We start from the raw sequence: 10,011 nt of genomic DNA, 5'->3' as shown, positions 1-10,011 counted from the left end.
TCTCTGTGTTTTTTGTAGTCCGTCTCTTCCGAACATATTCTTTTTAGCCTCACACCTAAGCCGTACGGAATGGCCTTCTTCGTAGACTCGGTATGCGACGAGTCCATGTGCAGGTAGAGGTGCCGATCTGTCTGTTTGGTATATAGGTCTGAAACCAGCCTTCCTTTTCGAATAGACGTCATGGTGTCTAGAAATTCGAGCTGCTCTGTGGAGTAACGGAGCTCTAGCTGTATTCGTGGATGGATTTCATTTGCAACCGCATGGAATGTCTTTAGTGCCTCCAAACCATGTGTCCACAAGCCCCAAACATCATCAACAAACCGGAAGTAGGCTATTGGATGTTTGTTTGATTTTGAAAATAACTCTGTCTCCCAGGCTCCCACGTAGGTCGATGCGTAATTCATTCCTAAGTGGGATCCTATAGCAGCTCCTTCATTTTGCATGTAGTGGTCTCCATTGAATGAAATGGTGTTGTTATTTAGAACAGTGTCCATCATTGTGATCATGTCGTTGGTTGGTACTTCCGGTTGCACTCGCCGATTGAGAGCTTCAAATACTGCGGCACGGGCTTCTTCTCTTGGTACGCTGGGGTAAAGAGCCTTCAAATCCAAACAAAATATGATGGTACCGTCTGGTAACGGCTGCTGTATCTGTGTTATTTTGTTTAGGAAGTCGGTTGTGTCTCTCACATACGACGGAAGTGACGTCACATGATCGCGTTATTCATTCTCCACTATTTCCGCCATCTTCTCTGTCGGGTGATTGCGGCCGTTTACAATAGTGCGGAGAGGCATCCCAGGTTTATGAAGCTTCGGGTTGCCCTGAAGCTTACCGGAAGTTCCACCGCCGCTGGTGAGATACCTTTTAAGGTCACTGTCGATCGACCCCTTCTTGTATAGGGTATCGGCCACTTTCTTCACTTTGTTTTCCACAATCTTTGTTTTATCATCCGTCTCCGCGACGTATGTCTCACTGTCCGACATTTCACACTTCAGCTTCTTGACATAGTCTTCCCTGTCCATTATCACTATCCCCGACCCCTTGTCGGCAGGGCGAATTACTATGTCATCGTCGTGGAGTAATTCTTTGAATGCTTGTTCTTCAGATTTGCTTAGATTATATTTTCGTTTTAATCCGCAAATGATGTCGTCTTTGACCGCTTGTATATATGTGTCCAGCCATTTGTCGCGGCCAGCCTTTGGAGTCCACGTCGAGGTCTTCTTTTTGTATTGACGCTCATCCTCCCTGGTTCTATGTTCAGCGTCTTCTGAATAGAAATATTCTTTTAAGCGCATACGGCGTTCCCACGCTGACAAGTCTGTAAGTAATTTTCCTTTGTCTATTGTTTTTCTAGTCGGTATGAACTTCAGTCCTTTCGAAAGCAGGGATATCTGAGCATCAGTTAACGTCTTATTTGACAGGTTGGTAACAACACTCATTTTGTTTTCGTCATGTTTCGTCTTTGTTTTTGCCATGCACCATGTGGTTTGCATTTCCTCCGAGGAGAGTGTTGTTTCTTTTGTAATCACGGACGTAGGTCTTTCATGCTGCCGATTAAAGTCAAAGTGCTGGTTTTCAAGCCGCATACAAATGAACTTCCGGTTTGGCGATTCTCTTTCGACAGGAAATCGCAGCCAACTAAAGCATCCATTGCTGTATTGTTTCACGTATATGTCTACGTCGTATAATGTTGAAGCCGCTAATATTTCCGCCTCTGTAGCCCAAGAGCGAGAGTTGCCATCGCTTTGTTTCATGCAGCTTATGTGTACATCGTAATCACCATCAATATAGTTCTTGTAAGTGGATTCGTTGTCCAGCATGTGATTAGTACAGAAGTTCTTACAAGTTCATGTTTCTCAGGATCATCGAATATTCCTGCTGCAATACACCGGAAAAAGCAGTTTCCATCTTTTTCAATCAAAAGAAGACACTGATCGTCTGCACTTATCTTCCGAGTTCGGAGTAATTTAAGTTTTCGTTTTTTAGTTCTGAGGAGATCAATTTTCATTTTTAATGAGAAGTCTGTAAGTTCACAAAGTTTCTTGTCAAATTGCGGTTTACTGATAAGAGATGAAAGCTTAGTTTCATAGTCCATTTTCTGTTGTTGAGCTTCTTTCAGAACACGGTCACAGACGGCGACACTTTCGGACATCAGAGAAAGCGATGCTTTGTGTAAAATGTCTGACACGCTGGCGGCCTCATAACTATTGGTTTCAAGATCCATTTTCCATTTAATGTCGAATCCCGTAGGAATTAGTTCTGAATTTAAACAATCAAGCAGGAACTGTTTATGGCTTTCATATCGACAAATCTTTCCAGTTACTTTCTTCAGTCGCGCAAATTCGATATATTCCGTTTCGTGATATGCCATCACGTTGTTGCATATAATAAAGTCGCTTTAAGCCGTTTATATAAATAAAACGCTTTTATTAAATTTGCCGTAGCTTTCGACCTCTCGGTCTTCTTCAGCGGCGTTTATTTGTGAATAAGCATATCATCTTTAGCGGAAGTGACGTTATATTATCGCACGCTACATTGCGCGCCAATTTTAGTCTTTTGTGTTTAGTCCATATGGTTTGAACGTCCTCAGTTTGCGCTTCCAAAGTTGTTCGATGGTCTTCCGGTACTCGTCGGTTCCATTTAATTTTTCGAGTCCCATGACCCGGAAGTCTGCGACGCTGTGGCCGTTTGTGTAGAAGTGCTCGGCTACCGGGTCGTTGTGTCGAGTCCGTATGCGGGACAGGTTAAGAAGATGTCGCTGGTACAGGGTATCTCCCGTTTCTCCTACGTATACGAAGGTCTTACACCGTTCGCAGTGTACAGCGTAGACTACATTGGTGGATTTGCAGGTGACCTCGTTCCGCACATTGTAGCTTTTTCCGGTGGTGTCGCTGAACTTTTCAGCCTCCATCATGTATGGACAGATTGCGCACCTCTGTGCTCCACAAGGTCCGCTCCTGTTATGAACTCGGAAAAACATCCGGTTGTGCTTTTTATGAACCAATATGTCTTGAAGGTTGCAGTCTCTTCTAAATGCTGCTAACGGGGGTTCAGGAAAAACGTTTTTCATATGATCTGAAATGTGGAGTGTTGGCAGGTGTTTCCGGAGGATATGGCCGACATTTGGTAGCGCTCTGGAGAAAGTGATAACGAGCGGTACCCTGGAATTACTTTTTGAAGGCACTTTTGTATGCAGCAGATTTTCTCGCTTCTTGTTATCAACTTTCTTCAGCTCTGTCTCGACGAATCGGCCATTGTATCCTCGCTTCTGTAGTTGCTCTTTTATCTCATCTCTGTGTTTTTTGTAGTCCGTCTCTTCCGAACATATTCTTTTTAGCCTCACACCTAAGCCGTACGGAATGGCCTTCTTCGTAGACTCGGTATGCGACGAGTCCATGTGCAGGTAGAGGTGCCGATCTGTCTGTTTGGTATATAGGTCTGAAACCAGCCTTCCTTTTCGAATAGACGTCATGGTGTCTAGAAATTCGAGCTGCTCTGTGGAGTAACGGAGCTCTAGCTGTATTCGTGGATGGATTTCATTTGCAACCGCATGGAATGTCTTTAGTGCCTCCAAACCATGTGTCCACAAGCCCCAAACATCATCAACAAACCGGAAGTAGGCTATTGGATGTTTGTTTGATTTTGAAAATAACTCTGTCCCCCAGGCTCCCATGTAGGTCGATGCGTAATTCATTCCTAAGTGCGATCCTATAGCAGTTCCTTCATTTTGCATGTAGTGGTCTCCATTGAATGAAATGGTGTTGTTATTTAGAACAGTGTCCATCATTGTGATCATGTCGTTGGTTGGTACTTCCGGTTGCACTCGCCGATTGAGAGCTTCAAATACTGCAGCACGGGCTTCTTCTCTTGGTACGCTGGGGTAAAGAGCCTTCACTTCCTAACAAAATATGATGGTACCGTCTGGTAACGGCTGCTGTATCTGTGTTATTTTGTTTAGGAAGTCGGTTGTGTCTCTCACATACGACGGAAGTGACGTCACATTATCGCGTAATTCATTCTCCACTATTTCCGCCATCTTCTCTGTCGGGTAATTTCGGCCGTTTACAATAGTGCGGAGAGGCATCCCAGGTTTATGAAGCTTCGGGTTGCCCTGAAGCTTACCGGAAGTTCCACCGCCGCTGGTGAGATACCTTTTAAGGTCACTGTCGATCGACCCCTTCTTGTATAGGGTATCGGCCACTTTCTTCACTTTGTTTTCCACAATCTTTGTTTTATCATCCGTCACCGCGACGTATGTCTCACTGTCCGACATTTCACACTTCAGCTTCTTGACATAGTCTTCCCTGTCCATTATCACTATCCCCGACCCCTTGTCGGCAGGGCGAATTACTATGTCATCGTCGTGGAGTAATTCTTTGAATGCTTGTTCTTCAGATTTGCTTAGATTATATTTAAATTTTCGTTTTAATCCGCAAATGATGTCGTCTTTGACCGCTTGTATATATGTGTCCAGCCATTTGTCGCGGCCAGCCTTTGGAGTCCACGTCGAGGTCTTCTTTTTGTATTGACGCTCATCCTCCCTGGTTCTATGTTCAGCGTCTTCTGAATAGAAATATTCTTTTAAGCGCATACGGCGTTCCCACGCTGACAAGTCTGTAAGTAATTTTCCTTTGTCTATTGTTTTTCTAGTCGGTATGAACTTCAGTCCTTTCGAAAGCAGGGATATCTGAGCATCAGTTAACGTCTTCTTTGACAGGTTGCTAACAACACTCATTTTGTTTTCGTCATGTTTCGTCTTTGTTTTTGCCATGCACCATGTGGTTTGCATTTCCTCCGAGGAGAGTGTTGTTTCTTTTGTAATCACGGACGTAGGTCTTTCATGCTGCCGATTAAAGTCAAAGTGCTGGTTTTCAAGCCGCATACAAATGAACTTCCGGTTTGGCGATTCTCTTTCGACAGGAAATCGCAGCCAACTAAAGCATCCATTGCTGTATTGTTTCACGTATATGTCTACGTCGTATAACGTTGAAGCCGCTAATATTTCCGCCTCTGTAGCCCAAGAGCGAGAGTTGCCATCGCTTTGTTTCATGCAGCTTATGTGTACATCGTAATCACCATCAATATAGTTCTTGTAAGTGGATTCGTTGTCCAGCATGTGATTAGTACAGAAGTTCTTACAAGTTCATGTTTCTCAGGATCATCGAATATTCCTGCTGCAATACACCGGAAAAAGCAGTTTCCATCTTTTTCAATCAAAAGAAGACACTGATCGTCTGCACTTATCTTCCGAGTTCGGAGTAATTTAAGTTTTCGTTTTTTAGTTCTGAGGAGATCAATTTTCATTTTTAATGAGAAGTCTGTAAGTTCACAAAGTTTCTTGTCAAATTGCGGTTTACTGATAAGAGATGAAAGCTTAGTTTCATAGTCCATTTTCTGTTGTTGAGCTTCTTTCAGAACACGGTCACAGACGGCGACACTTTCGGACATCAGAGAAAGCGATGCTTTGTGTAAAATGTCTGACACGCTGGCGGCCTCATAACTATTGGTTTCAAGATCCATTTTCCATTTAATGTCGAATCCCGTAGGAATTAGTTCTGAATTTAAACAATCAAGCAGGAACTGTTTATGGCTTTCATATCGACAAATCTTTCCAGTTACTTTCTTCAGTCGCGCAAATTCGATATATTCCGTTTCGTGATATGCCATCACGTTGTTGCATATAATAAAGTCGCTTTAAGCCGTTTATATAAAATAAAACGCTTTTATTAAATTTGCCGTAGCTTTCGACCTCTCGGTCTTCTTCAGCGGCGTTTATTTGTGAATAAGCATATCATCTTTAGCGGAAGTGACGTTATATTATCGCACGCTACATTGCGCGCCAATTTTAGTCTTTTGTGTTTAGTCCATATGGTTTGAACGTCCTCAGTTTGCGCTTCCAAAGTTGTTCGATGGTCTTCCGGTACTCGTCGGTTCCATTTAATTTTTCGAGTCCCATGACCCGAAGTCTGCGACGCTGTGGCCGTTTGTGTAGAAGTGCTCGGCTACCGGGTCGTTGTGTCGAGTCCGTATGCGGGACAGGTTAAGAAGATGTCGCTGGTACAGGGTATCTCCCGTTTCTCCTACGTATACGAAGGTCTTACACCGTTCGCAGTGTACAGCGTAGACTACATTGGTGGATTTGCAGGTGACCTCGTTCCGCACATTGTAGCTTTTTCCGGTGGTGTCGCTGAACTTTTCAGCCTCCATCATGTATGGACAGATTGCGCACCTCTGTGCTCCACAAGGTCCGCTCCTGTTATGAACTCGGAAAAACATCCGGTTGTGCTTTTTATGAACCAATATGTCTTGAAGGTTGCAGTCTCTTCTAAATGCTGCTAACGGGGGTTCAGGAAAAACGTTTTTCATATGATCTGAAATGTGGAGTGTTGGCAGGTGTTTCCGGAGGATATGGCCGACATTTGGTAGCGCTCTGGAGAAAGTGATAACGAGCGGTACCCTGGAATTACTTTTTGAAGGCACTTTTGTATGCAGCAGATTTTCTCGCTTCTTGTTATCAACTTTCTTCAGCTCTGTCTCGACGAATCGGCCATTGTATCCTCGCTTCTGTAGTTGCTCTTTTATCTCATCTCTGTGTTTTTTGTAGTCCGTCTCTTCCGAACATATTCTTTTTAGCCTCACACCTAAGCCGTACGGAATGGCCTTCTTCGTAGACTCGGTATGCGACGAGTCCATGTGCAGGTAGAGGTGCCGATCTGTCTGTTTGGTATATAGGTCTGAAACCAGCCTTCCTTTTCGAATAGACGTCATGGTGTCTAGAAATTCGAGCTGCTCTGTGGAGTAACGGAGCTCTAGCTGTATTCGTGGATGGATTTCATTTGCAACCGCATGGAATGTCTTTAGTGCCTCCAAACCATGTGTCCACAAGCCCCAAACATCATCAACAAACCGGAAGTAGGCTATTGGATGTTTGTTTGATTTTGAAAATAACTCTGTCCCCCAGGCTCCCATGTAGGTCGATGCGTAATTCATTCCTAAGTGCGATCCTATAGCAGTTCCTTCATTTTGCATGTAGTGGTCTCCATTGAATGAAATGGTGTTGTTATTTAGAACAGTGTCCATCATTGTGATCATGTCGTTGGTTGGTACTTCCGGTTGCACTCGCCGATTGAGAGCTTCAAATACTGCAGCACGGGCTTCTTCTCTTGGTACGCTGGGGTAAAGAGCCTTCACTTCCTAACAAAATATGATGGTACCGTCTGGTAACGGCTGCTGTATCTGTGTTATTTTGTTTAGGAAGTCGGTTGTGTCTCTCACATACGACGGAAGTGACGTCACATTATCGCGTAATTCATTCTCCACTATTTCCGCCATCTTCTCTGTCGGGTAATTTCGGCCGTTTACAATAGTGCGGAGAGGCATCCCAGGTTTATGAAGCTTCGGGTTGCCCTGAAGCTTACCGGAAGTTCCACCGCCGCTGGTGAGATACCTTTTAAGGTCACTGTCGATCGACCCCTTCTTGTATAGGGTATCGGCCACTTTCTTCACTTTGTTTTCCACAATCTTTGTTTTATCATCCGTCACCGCGACGTATGTCTCACTGTCCGACATTTCACACTTCAGCTTCTTGACATAGTCTTCCCTGTCCATTATCACTATCCCCGACCCCTTGTCGGCAGGGCGAATTACTATGTCATCGTCGTGGAGTAATTCTTTGAATGCTTGTTCTTCAGATTTGCTTAGATTATATTTAAATTTTCGTTTTAATCCGCAAATGATGTCGTCTTTGACCGCTTGTATATATGTGTCCAGCCATTTGTCGCGGCCAGCCTTTGGAGTCCACGTCGAGGTCTTCTTTTTGTATTGACGCTCATCCTCCCTGGTTCTATGTTCAGCGTCTTCTGAATAGAAATATTCTTTTAAGCGCATACGGCGTTCCCACGCTGACAAGTCTGTAAGTAATTTTCCTTTGTCTATTGTTTTTCTAGTCGGTATGAACTTCAGTCCTTTCGAAAGCAGGGATATCTGAGCATCAGTTAACGTCTTCTTTGACAGGTTGCTAACAACACTCATTTTGTTTTCGTCATGTTTCGTCTTTGTTTTTGCCATGCACCATGTGGTTTGCATTTCCTCCGAGGAGAGTGTTGTTTCTTTTGTAATCACGGACGTAGGTCTTTCATGCTGCCGATTAAAGTCAAAGTGCTGGTTTTCAAGCCGCATACAAATGAACTTCCGGTTTGGCGATTCTCTTTCGACAGGAAATCGCAGCCAACTAAAGCATCCATTGCTGTATTGTTTCACGTATATGTCTACGTCGTATAATGTTGAAGCCGCTAATATTTCCGCCTCTGTAGCCCAAGAGCGAGAGTTGCCATCGCTTTGTTTCATGCAGCTTATGTGTACATCGTAATCACCATCAATATAGTTCTTGTAAGTGGATTCGTTGTCCAGCATGTGATTAGTACAGAAGTTCTTACAAGTTCATGTTTCTCAGGATCATCGAATATTCCTGCTGCAATACACCGGAAAAAGCAGTTTCCATCTTTTTCAATCAAAAGAAGACACTGATCGTCTGCACTTATCTTCCGAGTTCGGAGTAATTTAAGTTTTCGTTTTTTAGTTCTGAGGAGATCAATTTTCATTTTTAATGAGAAGTCTGTAAGTTCACAAAGTTTCTTGTCAAATTGCGGTTTACTGATAAGAGATGAAAGCTTAGTTTCATAGTCCATTTTCTGTTGTTGAGCTTCTTTCAGAACACGGTCACAGACGGCGACACTTTCGGACATCAGAGAAAGCGATGCTTTGTGTAAAATGTCTGACACGCTGGCGGCCTCATAACTATTGGTTTCAAGATCCATTTTCCATTTAATGTCGAATCCCGTAGGAATTAGTTCTGAATTTAAACAATCAAGCAGGAACTGTTTATGGCTTTCATATCGACAAATCTTTCCAGTTACTTTCTTCAGTCGCGCAAATTCGATATATTCCGTTTCGTGATATGCCATCACGTTGTTGCATATAATAAAGTCGCTTTAAGCCGTTTATATAAAATAAAACGCTTTTATTAAATTTGCCGTAGCTTTCGACCTCTCGGTCTTCTTCAGCGGCGTTTATTTGTGAATAAGCATATCATCTTTAGCGGAAGTGACGTTATATTATCGCACGCTACATTGCGCGCCAATTTTAGTCTTTTGTGTTTAGTCCATATGGTTTGAACGTCCTCAGTTTGCGCTTCCAAAGTTGTTCGATGGTCTTCCGGTACTCGTCGGTTCCATTTAATTTTTCGAGTCCCATGACCCGGAAGTCTGCGACGCTGTGGCCGTTTGTGTTGAAGTGCTCGGCTACCGGGTCGTTGTGTCGAGTCCGTATGCGGGACAGGTTAAGAAGATGTCGCTGGTACAGGGTATCTCCCGTTTCTCCTACGTATACGAAGGTCTTACACCGTTCGCAGTGTACAGCGTAGACTACATTGGTGGATTTGCAGGTGACCTCGTTCCGCACATTGTAGCTTTTTCCGGTGGTGTCGCTGAACTTTTCAGCCTCCATCATGTATGGACAGATTGCGCACCTCTGTGCTCCACAAGGTCCGCTCCTGTTATGAACTCGGAAAAACATCCGGATGATGGAGGCTGAAAAGTTCAGCGACACCACCGGAAAAAGCTACAATGTGCGGAACGAGGTCACCTGCAAATCCACCAATGTAGTCTACGCTGTACACTGCGAACGGTGTAAGACCTTCGTCTACGTAGGAGAAACGGGAGATACCCTGTACCAGCGACATCTTCTTAACCTGTCCCGCATACGGACTCGACACAACGACCCGGTAGCCGAGCACTTCTACACAAACGGCCACAGCGTCGCAGACTTCCGGGTCATGGGACTCGAAAAATTAAATGGAACCGACGAGTACCGGAAGACCATCGAACAACTTTGGAAGCGCAAACTGAGGACGTTCAAACCATATGGACTAAACACAAAAGACTAAAATTGGCGCGCAATGTAGCGTGCGATAATATAACGTCACTTCCGCTAAAGATGATATGCTTATTCACA

At 44.0% G+C, this 10,011-nt stretch overlaps 2 protein-coding genes across 2 annotated transcripts; both read right to left on the bottom strand.

The window, feature by feature from the left end:
• Positions 1 to 1,759: 1,759 nt before the first annotated feature.
• LOC127849967 (uncharacterized) lies at positions 1,760 to 5,050 on the bottom strand. Its single transcript, XM_052382706.1, has 3 exons — positions 3,980 to 5,050; positions 3,172 to 3,898; positions 1,760 to 2,259 (listed from the first exon to the last, which is right to left on the bottom strand). The coding sequence occupies exons 1-3, from the start codon at positions 5,048 to 5,050 to the stop codon at positions 1,760 to 1,762; spliced, it is 2,298 nt and encodes a 765-aa protein (XP_052238666.1).
• Positions 5,051 to 5,055: 5 nt separating this feature from the next.
• Positions 5,056 to 8,346, bottom strand: LOC127849966 (uncharacterized). The gene is made up of 3 exons (XM_052382705.1): positions 7,276 to 8,346; positions 6,468 to 7,194; positions 5,056 to 5,555 (listed from the first exon to the last, which is right to left on the bottom strand). Exons 1-3 carry the CDS (start codon positions 8,344 to 8,346, stop codon positions 5,056 to 5,058), a joined length of 2,298 nt encoding a protein of 765 aa, XP_052238665.1.
• Between the last annotated feature and the right edge of the window lie 1,665 nt (positions 8,347 to 10,011).

The sequence above is a fragment of the Dreissena polymorpha genome, chromosome 11 (assembly GCF_020536995.1).
Source record: "Dreissena polymorpha isolate Duluth1 chromosome 11, UMN_Dpol_1.0, whole genome shotgun sequence".
NCBI classification, from domain to species: domain Eukaryota; kingdom Metazoa; phylum Mollusca; class Bivalvia; order Myida; family Dreissenidae; genus Dreissena; species Dreissena polymorpha.
This window is presented reverse-complemented; position numbering and strand designations above follow the sequence as displayed.

What these genes read in the sequence shown, in the direction of transcription:
- LOC127849967 (XM_052382706.1), bottom strand. Translation starts at nt 5,050, where the DNA reads ATGAAACAAAGCGATGGCAACTCTCGCTCTTGGGCTACAGAGGCGGAA. An exon ending in TGACGTCACTTCCGTCGTAT is followed by an intron (nt 3,899 to 3,979) that starts GTGAGAGACACA and finishes ATATTTTGTTAG; the next exon opens with GAAGTGAAGGCTCTTTACCC. An exon ending in TACAAAAGTGCCTTCAAAAA is followed by an intron (nt 2,260 to 3,171) that starts GTAATTCCAGGG and finishes GTTTAAATTCAG; the next exon opens with AACTAATTCCTACGGGATTC.
- LOC127849966 (XM_052382705.1), bottom strand. Translation starts at nt 8,346, where the DNA reads ATGAAACAAAGCGATGGCAACTCTCGCTCTTGGGCTACAGAGGCGGAA. An exon ending in TGACGTCACTTCCGTCGTAT is followed by an intron (nt 7,195 to 7,275) that starts GTGAGAGACACA and finishes ATATTTTGTTAG; the next exon opens with GAAGTGAAGGCTCTTTACCC. An exon ending in TACAAAAGTGCCTTCAAAAA is followed by an intron (nt 5,556 to 6,467) that starts GTAATTCCAGGG and finishes GTTTAAATTCAG; the next exon opens with AACTAATTCCTACGGGATTC.